General features: G+C 37.2%; 1 protein-coding gene across 1 annotated transcript in view; it reads right to left on the bottom strand.

The window, feature by feature from the left end:
* LOC138090212 (dynein axonemal heavy chain 14-like) overlaps positions 1-19,350 on the bottom strand; it is a 301,641-nt gene that overhangs the window by 69,604 nt on the left and 212,687 nt on the right. The window contains exons 56-62 of the mRNA XM_068985722.1: positions 16,110-16,250; positions 12,229-12,444; positions 8,593-8,823; positions 8,222-8,343; positions 5,878-6,122; positions 1,801-2,222; positions 1,523-1,721 (exon numbers count right to left, since the gene is read on the bottom strand). Coding sequence (XP_068841823.1) covers positions 1,523-1,721; positions 1,801-2,222; positions 5,878-6,122; positions 8,222-8,343; positions 8,593-8,823; positions 12,229-12,444; positions 16,110-16,250 — 1,576 coding nt within the window. The remainder of the gene's footprint in view (positions 1-1,522; positions 1,722-1,800; positions 2,223-5,877; positions 6,123-8,221; positions 8,344-8,592; positions 8,824-12,228; positions 12,445-16,109; positions 16,251-19,350) is intronic.

The raw sequence follows: 19,350 nt of genomic DNA, 5'->3' as shown, positions 1-19,350 counted from the left end.
AACCTCTTGATGAGGGTAAAGGAGGAGAATGAAAAACCTGGCTAAAAACTAAATATTAAAAACACTGAAATCATGGCATCACTTCATGGCAAATAGAAGGGGAAAATGTGGAAGCAGTGACAGATTTCCTCTTGGGCTCTAAAATCACTGTGGATGGTGACTACAGCCATGAAATTAGAAGACAATTCCTTCTTGGCAGAAAAGCTATGAGAAACTTAGTGTGTTAAAAAGCAAAGACAAAGGTCTGTATAGTCAAGGCTATAGTCTTTCCAGTAGTCATGTACAGTTGTGAGAGCTGGACCATAAAGAAGGCAGAGCACTGAAGAAATGACACTTTCAAACTGTGGTGTTGGAGAAGATTCTTGGGAGTTCCTTGGACAGCAAGCAGATGAAACCAGCCAATATTAAAGAAATCAACCCTGAATACTCACTGGTAGGACTGATGCTGAAGTTGAATCTTTGGCCAATACTTTGGCCACCTGATGTGAACTCGTTGGAAGAAGACCCTGATGCTGGGAAAGATTGAAGGCAGAAGGAGAAGAGGGCATCAGAGGATGAGACGGCTAGACATGCAATGGACATGAACTTGGGCAAACTCCAGGAGATGGGACAAGGAGGTCTGGCATGCTGCAGTCATGAGGTCACGAAGAGTCAGACACAACTAGCAACTAAACAACAACTTAAAATTACAGCACAGCACAATAATATGAATGTGTTAATGCTACTGAACCATACACTTAAAAATGGCTAGGATGGCAAATTCTATGTTATGTATATTTTTACCATAATTTAAAAAATAAATATATTAAAAATATACAACACTGGAGTGGATACAGTGGATACAGTATACAACACTGGATCTGCAAAGATCCAATATTTAAGTATTTTGCCTAATCTTTTGGATAAGCATGATGTTTGTGGTTCAAATTTTCAGAGAATTTTCATAAGAAACTGAGGACAACTATAGTTAGGAGGGTGAAATTCACCTTCTGATGGTATTTAATGAAAGGATGTGTGTGTATGCCCCTATTGACAAGAATTAGGTATTTTGCTTTATAGATTAGAATTATAATGACCTAGCAATTGTCACTTATTTGTTCATTCAAAAATTATTGAGTATCAGTTATAGGCTTCCCCGGTGACTCAGATGGTAAAGAATAGCTTTTAATGCAGGAGACCCAGGTTTGATCCCTGGGTCAGGAAGATACCCTGGAGAAGGGAATGCCTACCCACTCCACTATTCTTGTCCGGGAAATCCCAGGGACAGAGGAGCCTAGCGGGCTACAGTCCACATGTTGCAGAGTTAGACATGACTAAGCAACTAACACTTTCACTTTCACCTAATATGCTCAAGAGTGTAGAGGATACAGTGATGAATTAGATATCGTACTTGACTTCAAACTGCTTTTAGTTTAATCAGTGTAGAAGCACTGACTTGGAGCACCTTCGAGATCTTCTACTACTTTTCAGGAAATGTGTTTAATGGGTTTTTAGTACATCTAGAGCAATTATTTTTACTTACTGTTGAGTTTAGGCTGGGGCATTACACCTTTAACATTTACTAGCATGCTAGAATTTAAGAAGATGTTCCATTCTTCCTTTGGTAGGGATCCAATGTCATCCTGCATTAAATTTCCATTAGCATTATTTTGCATGATTGTAGTGCAAAGCCCAAAGGAGAAGCAAAGTTTATGTCGATTAAACAGAGCTAAAGAGACCACCTGTAAAGAAAGCATAACTGTTAGGCTAATCTAGCTGGGTCAAATAAATGTGCAAAATTCACCTTTGAGAATGTCTCACCTTAAAAATGTTTCTTGTCAATGTATCTATTGAGTTTTTAAGATGTCTATCTAAGGTTCTTTTTTCACTTCCCAATTTAGGCTCTTTTGAGAGATTTGTGATTTCATGACCTTTTTTCAGAAACATTCTCTCCCTTTTCAGACTGTGTTCTTCCTGCTCTTTGCTTTTGGAAACTACTGATGAAACAAAAATTTGACGAAACCAGTCTAGGGAGAACTGGTACATGTAATCAATCTGTGCAAGATTAGACACTAGAAAGTAGAGCAGGGCACCCCGTGTAGCAATGGGGAGATACAATTTACGTGTTTCTTCAATTTTACTTTCTGCTTTTCTCGTTGCTTTGATTCGCTTTGAAATTTCATTTGAAGTCATCTTGGATTTTCTTAAGATGTCTACAATTTCCTCATCATCTAATACAAATCCTAAAGACAAAAAATGAGTTTAAATAAAAATCATTGGAATATTAAATAATTATTTCCTCATTCTCTGCTCTTCAAGAGTTTTACTATTGGTCTTTCGTAGGTTTTATTTTGGACATGGACCTGTCTTAAATGAAGATAGGCCATGTTTCTAAAAAATTTGATTAATAGTACATAGGCCTCCCCGTTCCCATCCTCTAGTCTCTTCTTTATACTACTTTAATGTTTGAGGATTTTATTTTTATTATAGGCACATAATAAATAGCCCTTTCATCATAAGGAATGCATTTCCACTTGATCTTCTATACACACAGAAAATGAAAATAAAATTTTCAGAAAATAACAACAGCATCATTATTTTATGTGATGTACTCTGGTATTTTCCATTGTGTTCTATTTTATTAAACAAAGTTGATAATGATCAATAAAAGTGATTTTTCATTCCACTAATGGGTTGCTACTCACCTTTAAAAAAACACTGCTTTAGAAACACACATAACAGTTCTATCCCTTTCAAATGTATAAGACAACTTTCATATTCCCATTTTAAACTCTACTGTTTTATAGTAGAGCTAGTCCCATTTTTCAAGTGCTTTTTCTTTTCTTGGCCAAGACACATGACTCACAAGATTTTATTTCCCCAACCAGAGGTTGAACCCATGCCCTAGGCAGTGAAAGAATGAAGTCCTAACCACTGGACCACCAGGGAATTCCTTCAAGTGTTTTTTGTTTTTTTTTAATTAAAAAAATTTTTTTTTACTTTATATTGGAATATAGTTGATTAACAATGTTAGTTTCAGGTGTACAACTAAGAATGGTGTACATATACAGGTACCTATTCTTCATCAAATTCTTTTCCCACTTAGGTTATTAAAGAATATTTAGCAGAGTTCTCTGGGCTATGCAGTAGGTCTTTGTTGGTTATCTATCTTACAATTTTTTTTAGGTAGATAAATTAAGATTGTTAGTTGGAGTTTCAATATCAAATTCTCAAAAATTAATAGAATGACTATACAAAGAAGTAGAAGAATAAAAAGCACTGTGAATCAATTCCACATAGTTAAGATTTATATTATTTTTACACAACAGTAGGATACAAATTCTACTCAAGTTCCCATAGACTGTAAACTAGGAGCCATAAAAACTAGGAACATAAAACAAGGTGTAAAAAAATTCATGGTCTAAAGGTATTGAGATCATACAGTCTGATCTTTTATCACTGTGGAATTATGTTAGAAATCAATATCAAAAGATATTTGCAAATAGCCCCCATATTTTCAAGTGCAATGTGACATTTTCCAAGAGAGATCTTTGACTTAGCCATTGAAGGCCTCAATAAAGTCAGGTTCAAAAAAAACACAGAGGGTGATTGCAGCAAAGAAAGCATTTAAATGAGAAATTAGTGTTAAAAGGATAAATATTTTCGGTGATACAATTTCTAGACCCCTTGATGCTCACCTCTGGACACAATTTGAGAAAAGCCCTCTTGAAATGTGGCATCCAGAACTAAACATAGCTTGACTTGGCCGTTGAAAGGAATCATGGGATTATTACATTTGAAGATCTGGAAACCATATTCTTATTGATGCAGGTGAAGCAGTCTAAGTTACATCTGGATCTAAACTATGGGCTGCTTCTTATAGTCACTACCCTGGATTCACCTCTCCCAACAGGGGGTGAGGAATCACACCAAATATAAAATATTTACAAAAAGATGGTAAGGATAATCTATTTTTACTAAAACTTGGAAAGGAGGAAAAAAATATGTTCAAAATCAAGGGGTCTATTATTGAGCTTTTTCCAAGAACAATTTTTATTAAGTGTACTATCTGTAAAGAGCTGTAGCCTTTTAAAAATATCTCAGACTCTAAAAAGAGAAACAATTGATAGGGGATAAATGCTAAAGGCATAATAACAGAATATAGTGCACTAAAAAAAGGAGTATGTCAAGGCTGTATATTGTCACCCCGCTTATTTAACCTCTATGCAGAGTACAACATGAGAAACGCTGGACTGGAAGAAACACAAGCTGGAATCAAGTTTGCCAGGAGAAATATCAATAACCTCAGATATGCAGATGACACCACCCTTATGGCAGAAAGTGAAGAGGAACTAAAGAGCCTTTTGATGAAAGTGAAGGAGGAGAGTGAAAAAGTTGGCTTAAAGCTCAACATTCAGAAAACGAAGATCATGGTATCCGGTCCCATCACTTCATGGGAAATAGATGGGGAAACAGTGGAAACAGTGTCAGACTTTATTTTTGGGGGCTCCAAAATCACTGCAGATGGTGACTGCAGCCATGAAATTAAAAGACGCTTACTCCTTGGAAGAAAAGTTATGACCAACCTAGATAGTATATTCAAAAGCAGAGACATGACTTTGCCGACTAAGGTCTGTCTAGTCAAGGGTATGGTTTTTCCAGTGGTCATGTATGGATGTGAGAGTTGGACTGTGAAGAAGCCTGAGCGCCGAAGAATTGATGCTTTTGAACTGTGGTGTTGGAGAAGACTCTTGAGAGTCCCTTGGACTGCAAGGAGATCCAACCAGTCCATTCTGAAGGAGATCAACCCTGGGATTTCTTTGGAAGGAATGATGCTAAAGCTGAAACTCCAGTACTTTGGCCACCTCATGCGAAGAGCTGACTCATTGGAAAAGACTCTGATGCTGGGAGGGATTGGGGGCAGGAGGAGCAGGGGACGACCAAGGATGAGATGGCTGGATGGCATCACTGACTTGATGGACATGAGTCTGAGTGAACTCTGGGAGTTTGTGATGCACAGGGAGGCCTGGCGTGCTGTGATTCATGGGGTCGCAAAGAGTCGGACACGACTGAGCGACTGAACTGAACTGAATGTGTGTTATCATAAAGAAGTTTTCCTCTGTCTTGTTAAAACTATTGTTTATCCAATTTAGGAAAAGATTATAGCAAAATATGACATTTGCAGAAAATAAGAGAGGCTGTGTTCCTGAATCTCATTAGATCAATTGTGTCGCTTTCTATGTATTTTACATAATACCTAGATGTTTCGGTTTTGTTCCCCAAGAAGTTAACAACTATGATTCCAATCTTGCATGAGAAACAGATATGGAAACCTTGTCTATGTAACTAGTCTTGTGATTAATAGAAGAACAGCTTAGTCATGGGTTACTAAGAAACAGCTTTTACATGTAATTAGAAAAGGAACAAAATCAGATCTTTCCAGGTATAAACATGTATTTAAAGTTTCATAGTAAGTTTCATATACTTTATTTTGTGATTTATAATATGAAATATATCTTTGGTCTTCATTCCCATTTTTGGCACAGAGCTTCTAAAATCTTTGGAATTTCCTATGGAACCACCGAGGTGGTGCTAGTGATAAAGAACCCTCCTGCTAATTAATGCAGGAGATGTAAGAGACATGAGTTCGATCTCTGGGTCAGGAAGAACCCCTGGAGGTGAGCATGATAACCCACTCCAGTATTCTTGCCTGGAGAATCCCATGGACAGAGGAGCCTGGCAGGCTATGGTCCCTAGGGTCGCAAAGAGTCAGACAGGACTGAAGTGACTTAGCACGCACATACTTGGTAACAATTCAGAATAGTCCTTTGAACTTTTATTCTGTCCTTTACAAAGGTATGCAAGGGTCTACTAATATCACTACAGATCTTAACTTACCTTGTGCATTCTCTAGCAAATTTAATGTTTTTTGCTCCAGTTCTTCAAGAGTCTTAGCATCAAGGGAAATACTCTCTAAGAGCTGGAAACGTTGATTTTCTAAATGAGGAACTTCATGACTTAATACAATAGATAAGAGTTGATCTTGAAAACCTTGGAATGTTACTGTGAAGTTTATCATAGTAACAAAGCTATAAATGAATGGAGGAAAATAGGGGTTGTCTATTTCTGTAGATACATATAACCTAAAACGTGAGAAAGGCACCAGTTATTATTCAAAGGATATGCAGAAGAAAAAAACGAAACAAATTTATTTAATAACAAAAAATACCTCTTCTGGAATTAAACAAGATTAATTTTTAGTTTTATTCAGCCTTATGCACAAAGTAGGCTCTCAGTTTATACTAAGTACTATCTAGAGCTTTAAAAATACAACCATAAATTATGTACACATTTGGTCTAAGCATAAGGAAGAGGAAAAAATGCTACATAATGGGAGTTTTGATTTGCTACTAGATCATTGGAAAGACTATGGTTTTCACCCTGAGTGAGCAAGAAGCCAATGGAGGAATTTGAGAAGAGGAGAGACATGATGTTTTATAAGAGGACCACTCTAGCTGCTGTCTTGAGAGTAGCCTGTGCGGAAGGAAGACAGAGGACAAGAAGGAAGATAGGAGACTGGTTAAAATGTGAGAGATAGTGATGGTGGCTTGGAGCTATGTGGAACCAGTGGAAGCATTCAAGAGTGCTCAGATTCTGGATCATGTTTAGTTTTCATAGCAACCCAGTATTTTGGGCTGCACCAGACTTCCCTGGTGGCCGGGTGGTAAAGAATCGCTGGCTAATGCAGGAGACACAGGTTTGATCCCCAGGTTGGGAAGATCTCATGGAAAAGAAAATGACAACTCACTCTAGTATTTTTGCCTGGGAAAACCCGTGGACAGAGGAACATGGCAAGTTACAGTCCATAGGGTCACAAAAGAGTCAGATATTATTTAGCAATGAAACAACAACATTTTACAAAGGGTGAAATTGAAGCTTACAGGGGTTAAATAACTTGCCAATATCACATGGCTAACAAGTGACAGAGAGGGAATCTGTCGTCATCTGCCCTCTAAAATAGTCCCTCCACCACCTCTTCAAACATTCAATTCAAACATGGGGACGAGGCTATCAGTTCAGGGTGATGTTGCTTCAGTAGTATTTCTAAGCTGTTGTTTAATCAATCAGGCTGTATTCAGTGAGAAAGAATGTGTTAACACAGTGCTTTCCAAAGTGCATTCTGTAGAACACTATTTTCTGAAGAGGATTTGTTCAGTAAATAAAGAGATTTTAAGTCCTTGTAGGAAAGAATATTGTTTAACTTTGTTTAACCCAGCTATTTAAAAAAAATGCAGAATTTCTTTTTCGAGTGACCCTCCCCCCTCACTCCCACCCCAACTAAATCCCGGGAAATGATGCTTTGAGAAACATACTTTGGAAAATGTTTTACTAACAGAAGGAAGGAGGCTAAAAAGGGAGAATTCTAGGGAGTGAGAATTCATTGAGGAGTGAGAATTTGGTAGCTCTGCCCAAGTTAGAGGATTCACTGACCAACAAGTTTAAGAGTCAGGACAACTTGGTAAGGAGTCAGTCTGTCAGAGTCCCTGTAAAGAAGTTAAAGGCACCAGGCTAGGGACCATTAAAATCATCTTCTAATTCTCATTACTGAGTACTTGCTTACTATAATCTTTTGATTATGAATTGAAGGAGAGAATGCACATAACTCATAATGCAAAGTCTTATTCTCTTGGGAACTGTATTTTTGTTGTAATTAAATTTGTCTGTATAATAGTGCTTTGTGAAATATGTTGATGAATTGGTTTCCTGGAGGCCCATCACTGCTTGGAACATGGACACAATGTTTTCATCTGTCTAGGCAAAATATCTTTTTCCTCTAGGTGGCAGAAGTGGATTTTGTTTTTTAAAGAAGCAGAAGCTTTTCCTGCCCCAATAAAATATTGTGCAAACAGATCAAATTGAGGTTCATGAATTCAGGTGGGGCTGGGATTCCTGATTGCTGCCCTTCTTGCACTGCTTCTGAAGACTCTTCATAGAACCCATAGCTTCCATCAGGCACAGTTTGAAAATGGTTTGGTTTGGAATGACTTTATACATAAAAATCTGTTCTCCATTCTGTTTACTATTATGTGCTACTGGCAACACAAAAACAAAAAGAATGTTCAAGTGAAATCTGACTTTTTCCACCAGGAGAACCTTATCAGGGCTGAAATATGGGACCTGCAATATTATCTATCTTTAAAAGTATAAATATTTGAGTCAATTCAGCTATGAAAGACATTACCTAAATTTGGAATTGTATTCAATCTCAGAATCATTAATCTTTATGAAGTATTGCCCTCTTCTCTGGTAGATATCCTTCTTCAAAATTTCCTTTAAACTTGGAGGTAATCTTTCAGGAAGATTCTGAAAATAAATAAAATAAAGAAAAAGTTCATTTTACAACAAATAAATCAGCTGAAAAGGCACAGCATTTAAAACATGTAAATCTTTAATGTCTAGATACCAATGAAAGCTGTGAGAGAATTAAACATTGAAAATATATTGCAATTATTTATGCACTTATTTATTTATCATTTTTTCCCTTGACAAAGTTACCTATCATTTACAGTCTGTGTGTCAGCTATCTGGAATTAGGTCATTTTGTCTAAATACCTGCAAGAGGACACTCCCTCCTGTTTTCATAGCATTCTCAATTGTTTGGATGTAATTGCTGTCCTCAGTGGAGAGCTCCTGCAGCCTAGATCCTTCCATCTGACGGATCCAGCTGTGTGCTTGCTTCTGTGGGTCAATCAGCAGTGGCCACTGCAGGCCATTCTTGATCAAGATGGCATTCTCTGTTGAATACTGACCAAGAGGAAGTCCCTGATGATGCCACTGGCGGATCTGGAAAGAAATCATTAGAGTTTTTGTTGTTTCATAAACTTCTTCACATCTTTTATTACCATGCAGGATACTAAAGAATCCTACAGACTATCAAATAATCTTTAAAAGGACGAATAATCTTTAAAAGTCTTCCAGTCGTGCCCAACTCTTTGCAACCCCATGGGCTATACAGTCCATGGACTTCTCCAGGCCAGAATACTGGAACGGGTAGCTTTTCCCTTCTCCAGGGGGTCTTCCTAACCCAGGGATGGAACCCAGGTCTCCTGCATTGTGGGCAGATTCTTCACCAGCTGAGCCATGAGGGAAGCCCTTAAATGGACTAAAGAAAAGAACAATTTAAAACAACTGGGATGTGAAATTTTTGGTAAGGTGACTATTCAGGACATTACACTCCTTTGTTTATCAGTAGGGATGAATGCTCACCACAACAGATATCTCATTTTAGATTTACTTTTTAGTCCCTAATTATGTTTATGGCTATTTGGATAGTCTGTTTTGTGAGCTGCCTGTTCAAGACGCCTGCCTATTTATTTACTGGGTTGTGTATCTTTTGCTTAGCGATTTATAGTGGCTCTCTTTTCTACTCTGAATAGGGCTCTTTGTTGAACATATGTATTACAAATATCCTTATTTGTTCTTTGACTTTCCTTTTTATGTTCTCAGTTGTGTCTTTTGATGAATAGAAGGTCTATATTTTAATGTAATTAAATTGGTCAACTTTTTCTTCTGTGTTTAGTTCTGCTTAGGATATCTTTTCTTTACCTAGGGTCATGAATACATTCTCCTAAATTACACCTTATTAATTTGCCTTTCACATTTAGGTCTACAATTTAACTTCAATGAAATTTTTGTGTGTAGTATAAAATAATGTCAATTTTTAAAATGAATATTCAATTATCCACCACTGTTTACTGAAAAGCCTACCCATTCCTCATTGCACTACAGTATCACCTTTGAAATAAATCAAAGTTCTACCTATTTATGGATCTGTTTCTGGGCTCTCAGTTCTACTTCATTGGTATAGCTATTTATCCTTACATTGTTACACACAAGGATAAATAATACCACTGTCTAATTACTGTAGCTTTAAAGTAAATCTTGATATTGTAATTTCTCCCACCTAGTTCTTTATCAACATTGTGTTGGACATTTTGGCTCTTTGCCTTTTCTTATAACTTTTAGAATCAGCTTGTCATTTGACACACACACACACAAACACACATCCCTTCCTGTTGGAAAGTTGACTGGAATTACAATGTATCTTTAGACCAATTAGTAAAGAACTGGCAATTTTAGAATATTGAGTCTTCCAATTCATGAACATGGTATAATTCTTAATTTATATAGGTTGTCAAAAATTTATGTCAATAATATTTTATAGTTTCATTTCTATAATTAACACAACTTTTTGATAGATTCAGTATGATGCTGTGATAAATTGTATCTAAAAACGTCATGCACCCTGTTTGTTGCTGGTATATAGAAATGTAATTGGCTTTTTGTATACTGACTTTAATTCCAGAAAGTTTGCTAAATATTTATCAATGCTCATGATATATCTACATATTCTCTTGGATTTTTAGATACATATAATCTGCAACATTATATACTTTTTGTCTCTCTTCTTTCCCCATTCTAATTTTTTTTTTTCCTTGCCTTACTGCACTGTTTAGAATCTCCATTACAGCAGTAAATACACACGGAAATAGTAGATATACCTTTGTTATGTTCCCAATCTCAAAAGAAAATCTTTTGCCAAGGATTCATTTATTCAATTCTGACTTCTTCTTTGACCTGTGGTTAGTTTGGGAATACATTTCCTAACTTCCAGAAATATGAGGATTTTAAGAGAAGCTTTTAATTATATACTTCTATCTCAATTGCTTTTTCGTCAGATAACATAGTCTACATGATTCAATTCCTTTGATATTTGTTGCAAGTTTGTTTATAGTCCATTACATGGTCAACTTTGGTAATGTTCTATACTGAACATTGAATGTGAATGTTCTATATTGGCATTGAATGTGAACGCTGTAGGTGTAGGCTGCGGTGTCTTATTAACATATTAATAAGTCCATTTGTTGATTACATTGTTCAAATCTTTTCTATTCTTACTGGTTTGTGTGTTCTTTTTCTGTGAGTTATAGAGAGAAATGTGTTAAATCTTCACTATGATTGTAGATTTGTCCATTTTTATTTACAGTTCTTTTAATGTTTGCTTTATATTTTTTGAGGTTATGCTATTAGATACAAACAGATTTAGAATCATTAACATAATCCTGAAGAAGAATTAAACCAATTCTAATTTTAACATAAGCTTATTTAATTCTAGCAATCATTTTTTTGCCTTAAAGTCTATTGTCTTTTATTTTTGGTAATAAATGGCAAATTTCTTCCTACTTTCTTATTGCCAATCTTCTTTATGTTTCATCTGTGTCTTTTCTAAAAAACATGTAGCTTCTGTTTTGTGCTTTGGTTTATACTTTTATGTAGTTTTACAATCTTTGACTTTTAACTATACCATTTAGTCCATTTACATATATTGTAATTACTGATACGTGATATGCGTGTTCAGTTGCTCAGTTGTGTCCAGCCCTTCGTGGCCACATGGACTGTAGCCCACGAGGCTTTTCTGTCCATGGAATTTTCTAGGCAAGAATACTAGAGTGGGTTGCTGCTTTCTACTCCAGGGGATCTTCCCAACCCAGAGATCAAACCTGCATCTCTTGTGTCTCCTGTATTGTTACGTGGATTCTTTGCCACTAGCGCCACCTGGGAAATCCCAATTACTGATATATTTGGGTTTGAATTCATTATTAGCATTATGAAAATGAAAAGCCAGTATTCGCTTCTGAGAGTTTGTATTTTTGACGGTCAGTTTAAGTTGTTAGTGGGAGAACCAATCCAAAATTATTCTCTATGAATGAAAAAACAGGTGTTTTCTTTTTTGCCTTTGCAACATCAGCACAGGACTTACATAGATAAGACAATAAATACTTATTGATAAATTGATAAATATAAGGTCTATAATTTTGGATATTTCTGAGACTACTAACTATGGTTTGACAAGAACATGAATTTTATTAATTAGATGGGTTTCTGGGAGAGGAAATGGCTATATTTATAAGATAGTACAATTACAATGGAAAAAGGATATTTTTGACTGTTTCCCAGAGGATAAGAAACTTAAGGTGACTTAACTGAGCTATATGAAGTATATTTTAAAAAATACAAAGCAAACTTCTTTATTTTTACTTATAAAATAATTTCAGGAATGGATTCAAGCCCCAAGGTATGTGTGAACATGCACACACACACACACACACACACACACACACACACACACATACACACAATCCAAACCAGCAACAATCACTTAACTGGATAACAGAAATATGTTACTACCTCATGTTTTTGTGCCATGACTTCAATTAAAGAAAAGTTAGAAGACAAAGAAATGTTGTTTTCAGTACAAAGATTCTGCCACTTTTCCACAATCAATTGGCGAAATTCTGCTGTTAACACTCCGCTGTAGACAATGCATGCTGCTGAAATAAGTATGTCACCCAAAATTCCTTCCAACTTGTTGTCTATTTGATCAATTGTTTCTTGCCATCGAGTCTAAACATTCAAATAAAAAGTTATTGATATTTAATATAAAATATTCTATTGTAAGACATTTTAGATAGTAATAGTCTCCAGGTTGGATCTATTATTGCTGTTACTATCTATTCTTATGCCATAGTTGCATTAAAATTAATAATTAGTTGTTGTTGTCCAGCCAACGACGCTGTATTTGACTCTTTGAGACCCGATGGACTATAGCCCACCAGGCTCCTCTGTCCATGGGATTTTTCAGGCAAGAATACTGGAATGGATTAACATTTTCTTCTCCAAAAATTAATAATGGATCATATGAAAATACAAACTGCTTTTTGAGGAGAATATGAGTCTTATTCTTGGATCTGTGACTCCCATATTTGCTAAGACTGATAGCCATTTCAAATACTTTGTGTAATAAAGTAGGATAATTTCAAAAATAATGATTCATTATAATATATTATTTATAACATTGTACAGGAGACAGGGAGCAAGATCATCCCCTAGAAAAAGAAATGCAAAAAAGCAAACTGGCTGTCTGAGGAGGCCTTACAAATAGCTGTGAAAAGAAGAGAAGCAAAAAGCAAAGGAGACAAGGAAAGATATATCAATTTGAATGCAGAGTTCCAAGAATAGCAAAGACAGATAAGAAAGCCTTCCTCAGTGATCAGTGCAAAGAAATAGAGGAAAACAATAGAATGGGAAAGACTAGAGATCTCTTCAAGAAAATTAGAGATACCAAGGGAACATTTCATACAAAGATGGGCTCAATAAAGGACAGAAATGGTATGGATCTAACAGAAGCAGAAGATATTAAGAAGAGGAAGAGATGGTAAGAATACACAGAAAGAGTGTACAAAAAAGATCTTTATGACCCAGATAATCATGATGTTGTGATCACTCACCTAGAGCCAGACATCCTGGAATGTGAAGTCAAGCGGGTCTTAGGAAGCATCACCACAAACAAAGCTAGTGGAAGTGGTGGAATTCCAGTGGAGCTATTTCAAATCCTAAAAGATGATGCTGTGAAAGTGCGACACTCAATATGCCAGCAAATTTGGAAAACTGAGCAGTGGCCACAGAACTGGAAAAGGTCAGTTTTCCTTCCAAGCCCAAAGAAAGGCAATGCCAAAGAATGCTCATACTACTGCACAATTGCACTCATCTCACACGCTAGTAAAGTAATGCTCAAAATTCTCCAAGCCAGGCTTCAACAATACGTGAACTGTGAAATTCCAGATGTTCAATCTGGATTTAGAAAAGGCGGAGGAACCAGAGATCAAATTGCCAACATCTGCTGGATCACCGAAAAAGCAAGGGAGTTCAGGAAAACATCTACTTCTGCTTTATTGACTATGCCAAAGCCTTTGACTGTGTGGATTGCTAAAAACTGTGGAAAATTCTTAAAAAATGGGCATACCAGACCATTTGACTTGCCTCTTAAGAAATCTGTATGCAGATTAGGAAACAACAGTTAGAACTGGACATGGAACAACAGACTGGTTCCAAATAGGGAAAGGAGTACATCAAAGCTGTATATTGTCACCCTGCTTATTTAACTTATATGCAGAGTATATCATGAGAAATGCTAGGCTGAATGAAGCACAAGCTGGAATCAAGATTGCTGGGAAAAATATCGATAACTTCAGATATGCAGATGACACCACCTTTATGGCACAAAGTGAAGAAGAACTAAAGAGCCCTTTGATGAAAGTGAAAGAGGAGAGTGAAAAAGTTGGCTTAAAGTTCAACATTCAGAAAACTAAAATCATGGCATCTGGTCCCATCACTTCATGGGAAATAGATGGGGAAACAGTGGCTGACTATTTTTGGAGGCTCCAAAATCTCTGCAGATGGTGACTGCAGCCATGAAATTAAAAGACACTTACTTCTTGGGAGAAAAGTTATGACCAATCTAGACAGCATATTAAAAAGCAGAGATGTTACTTTGCCAACAAAGGTCCATCTAGTCAAGGCTATGGTTTTTCCAGTAGTCATGTATAGATGTGAGAGTTGGACCATAAAGAAAGCTGAGTGCAGAAGAATTGATGCTTTTGAACTGTGGTGTTGGAGCAGACTCTTGAGAGTCTCTTGGACTGCAAGGAGATCCAACCAATCCATCCTAAAGGAAATCAGTCCTGAACATTCATTGGAAGGACTGATGTTGAAGCTGAAACTCCAATACTTTGGCCACCTGATGCAAAGAGCTGACTCATTTGAAAAGACCCTGATGCTGGGAAAGATTGAGCGCAGGAGGAGAAGGAGACGACAGAGGATGAGAAGGTTGGATGGCATCACCAACTCAATGGACATGAGTTTGGGTAAACTCCGGGAGTTGGTGATGGATAGGGAGCCCTGGCGTGCTGCAGTCCATGGGGTCGCAAAGTTTTGGATACAACTGAGTTACTGAACTGAACTGATAATGTATTATTAATAGTGTTCAATGATGGTAATAATGACCAGAACTTTTGAATATTTACTTATCTGACTGACATTATTTTTGAAAATCTCATGAGAGGTTTTCAATATTCTGTTAAGTAAAAGCCCACTGACTTTATTTTAAGATCAAGACATTAAAGCTTAGAAAAGTTAAGCAAGTTCACAAAGCTTCTGAAGAATGCAGCTAGGATCTGAACCCATATTCTTTGGCTATATATCCTCCTTCTACAACTGTGTATGTACTTGAATGATCAAGAAATAAAGGATGTTGAGCAAGAACCACATCATCTGGAAGCTTAAGATCTGAGATAAGCTGTTCTACTTCCTCTCAACATATTCCTGATTCACAAGGATATCCGTAATCTTCCTCTGTGATCTCCATCTGGTTGGTCTCATTTCATAACCTCTTTCTCCCTGCCCCGTAGGAGTCTTCTGCGATATATATTTATCTAAACAATTAAACTAAATTAAAATTACCTTGAGAATTTTGTAAGATTCTTTGAGGTAGCTGAATAATGACTTAAACCAAGATGCTAGTCAGCTGACTGAGGATTCAAGTATAGAGAAAGCAGATGAATTAGAAGAGACATAAAAAGATGAGATAAAAAAGGTCAGAAGACTGACAAAACAAAATAAAATTTTCTTTTTCCTGTCTAAAGACATCCCCTTCATTTCAGCCCCACCCATGTTTCTACATTCAGCTGGGGTTATTTCTCTGCTAGAAAAGGAAAACTCATGCCATATCCATAGGCAGATTTATTATTTTGGGCCTCATCAGACAAAGCGTGCTGATGTTTTAGGCACAACTTTTTGATCATTTTATTCTGTTACCCCTGTTTTAAGACTATTTAATCAAGGTTCCTTTATTTTTATCTCAGTAGAATTGCCTGTGTATGTGCTCAGTCGTGTCTGACTCTTAGTGACTCTGTAGACTACAGCCTGCTAAATTCCTCTGTCAATGGGATTTTTTCAGGCAAGAACACTGGAGTGTGTTGCCATTTCCTCCTCCAGGGGATCTTCCTAACCCAGGGACTGAACCTGGGTCTCTTGTGTCCCCTGCGTTTGCAGGTGACTTCTTTACTCCTGTGCCACCTGCCATTATAGATCTGTCTGCTGATCTTAAAAGGGAAACTGACAGCGAAATAGTTTTAAGCAGTATGCTATAGCCTTCAGTGAAAGCAGCATCTCGGGTTTGTGAAGTCTAGTAGAAATTAATGAAGGAGATATAAAACCAAAGAAAGTCCTGCCTTCTCATCTTCCAAGGCAGTTAGTAAGATAGATGCACACTGTAAGCGCTTGGTGGCCAGGTTTCTTCGATGTGTTAATAGTTCTTTTTCAGCAACAATCTCTTTGTAGGCTTCTTGCAAAAACTGAAGATGTTCTTCAACCTGAAAGACAATTAATTCAGTATTGAGACAAGTTCTTACTCTCATTTTGCCTTAAGAGTTTATCTGTCATTTATGCAAATATGGTGTGTAACCATTTCATTTCACATCCTAGAAAATCTTCCTGGAAAGATAGATACATTATCAATGAAAATGTACATTGTGGTAATTAAATGAATGATTACTTGATACTGAACTTTTTAAAAAAACCTGCCAACTTGCTTGATAAGCTTTCTTACAATCTTGGTATCTGAAGATTCATTTCTGATTTATTTTTCACACAGAAAACCTTGTATCATATCTAGTTTCCTTCTTTTAAGGAATCGATTGAACATTTTTCATCCCAGATACTCTGATCATTAGAAACTAATGCATTTTTGAAGTTGGACTGGTGGATGAAGCAACTATTAAATTATCCCTAGGATGTAAGTAGGGGCTTCCTTGATGGCTCAGATGGTAACGAATCTGCCTGCAATGCAGGAGACCTGGATTCCATCCCTGGGTTGAGAAGATCCCTTGGAGGAGGGCATGGCAACCCACTCCAGTATTCTTGCCTGGAGAATCCCACGGACAGAGGAGCCTAGAGGGCTACAGTCCATGGGGTGACAAAAAGCTGGACACGACTGAGCGACTAAGCACAGGCTGTTAAGTGCTGCTAAGCCACTTCAGTCGTGTCCGACTCTGTGCCACCCCATAGATGGCAGCCCACCAGGCTCTGCCGTCCCTGGGATTCTCCAGGCAAGAACACTGGAGTGGGTTGCCATTTCCTTCTCCAATGCATGAAAGTGGAAAGTGACAGTGAAGACGCTCAGTCGTGTCTGACTCTTTGCGACTCCATGGACTGCAGCCCTCCAGGCTCCTCCGTCCATGGGATTTTCCATGCAAGAGTACCGGAGTGGGGTGCCATTGCCTTCTCCGTAGAAAACATATTTTCATGATTAGTTGATGAAACTGTTTTCTTAAATTACCACTTATCTTGATAATCCTTGCTCAAAAATATTTGGTGAATTCTTATAGAAAAGATTGCCTAAGGAGAGAGTCCAGTGTTTTGACCCTGCCAACAAAAACACCCACAGCCTTATCCCAATTTTCCTTCCCAATTTCATCTCCTTTTCAATATTACAGTATAGCCAGATTGGCTTATTCCATATTTTCTAAATATTTTTCTAAATTTTCTTGCCTCTGGGATTTGTCTCATATTCTTCCCTTATGCCTGGACTCCTCCCTTAAATGGATGTAAATCCTAGGCATTCTTTAAAATTATTATCAACTTCCAGCTGTCATAAAGTCTTAGCTTGACAAGTCCACATGGATCTATACTGGTTACAAAAGTCATTTTTTGAAGGAATTATACATTGCTGGATATTATCTCCTGGGCTATGATCTTATAGTCTTATTATTCTTTTTTCATGTCCTCAAAATCTCTGAAGGCAGGGTTTAGCATGAAGACTTGAATATGATATGTACATATAATTGTATATACAAAATTGTGCCTACTGAATACAGTTAGTGATCTGTAATTTCTCCTCTGATTTCTAAGATGTTATCCTTGTGAAAATACTGTAGCCCGCCAGGCTCTTCTGTCCATGGGATTTTTTTCAGGCAAGAATACTGAAGTGTGTTGCCATTTCCTTCTCCAGGGGATCTTCCCCACCCAGGGATCAAACCCATGGTTCTTAAGTCTCCTGGGATGGCAGGCAGATTCTTTACCACTGAGCCACCTGGGAAGCCCATTAAAATAACCATGGTTTTACACAGCAACAAAGTAATTAATAGAAACAAGGTAAACAGTTTTTTAAAAAACATAGATTGATATTAAGTCTTCAGTAAACTGAAGTTATAAAGATGTCCTGGGATAAATGGTAAATTAATATATTAGTGATATAACACTAGCTAACATTACTGAGCATGTTGTTATCTGTCAGGCACTAAGACTTGTACGTTAGTATTTATGTGTATGTGTGCTCAGTTGCTCAGTCGTGTCCAAATCTTTGTGATGCCATGGACTGTAGCCCACCAGGCTCTGCTGTCCATAGGATTTTCCAGACAAGAATACTGGACTGGTTTGCCATTTCCTACTCCAGGGGATCATCCTAACTCAGAGGTCTAGCCAGAAACTCTTGCATTGGCAGGTGGATTCTTTACTACTGTACCACTTGGGGAAACAAGGAGAGCTAAGAAGGACTTATTAAGTGAACAATGAAAACAAATAGAGGAAAACAATAGAATGGGAAAAACTAGAGATCTCATAAAAAAAATTAGAACTATCAAGGGAATATTTCATGCATGGATGAGCAAGATAAAGGACAGAAACAGTTAAGTACCTAACAGAAGCAGAAGAGATAAGAGGTGGCAAAATACACAGAACTATACAAAAAAGGTCTCAATGATCCAGATAACCATGATGGTGTGGTCACTTACCTAGAGTTGGACATCCTGGAGTGTGAGGTCAAGTGGGCTTTAGGAAGCATTACTACAAAGAAAGCTACTGGAGGTGATGGAATTCCAGCTGAGCTATTTCAAATCCTAAAGGATGCTGTTAAAGCACCTCACTCAATGTGCTAGCAAATTTGGAAAACTGAGCAGTGGCCATAGGACTGGAAAAAGTCAGTTTTCATTCCAATCCCAAAGAAAGGCAATGCCAAAGAATGCTCAAACTACTGTACAACTGTGCTCATTTCACATGCTAAAAAGGTTATGCTCAAAATCCTTTAAGCTAGGGCTCAACAGTGCATAAATCAAGAACTTTCAGATGTATAACCTGGGTCTAGAAAGGGCAGAGGAACCAGAGATCAAATTGCCAGCATCTATTGGATCATGGAGAAAGCAAAGGAATTTCAGAAAAATATGTACTTCTGCTTCATTGACAATGCTAAAGCCTTTGACTGTGTGGATCACAACAAACTGGAAAATTCTTAGAGATGGGAGTATTAGACCACCTTATCTGTCTCCTGAGAAACTTGTATGCAGGCCAAGAAGCAACAGTTGGAACCAGACAAAGAACAACTGACTGGTTCAAAATTGGGAAAGGAGTACTACAAGGCTGTATATTGTCACCCGGCTTATTTAACTTATATTCAGAACACATAATGTGAAACACTGG

The sequence above is a fragment of the Capricornis sumatraensis genome, chromosome 14, assembly GCF_032405125.1.
Source record: "Capricornis sumatraensis isolate serow.1 chromosome 14, serow.2, whole genome shotgun sequence".
Lineage (NCBI taxonomy): Eukaryota > Metazoa > Chordata > Mammalia > Artiodactyla > Bovidae > Capricornis > Capricornis sumatraensis.
This window is presented reverse-complemented; position numbering and strand designations above follow the sequence as displayed.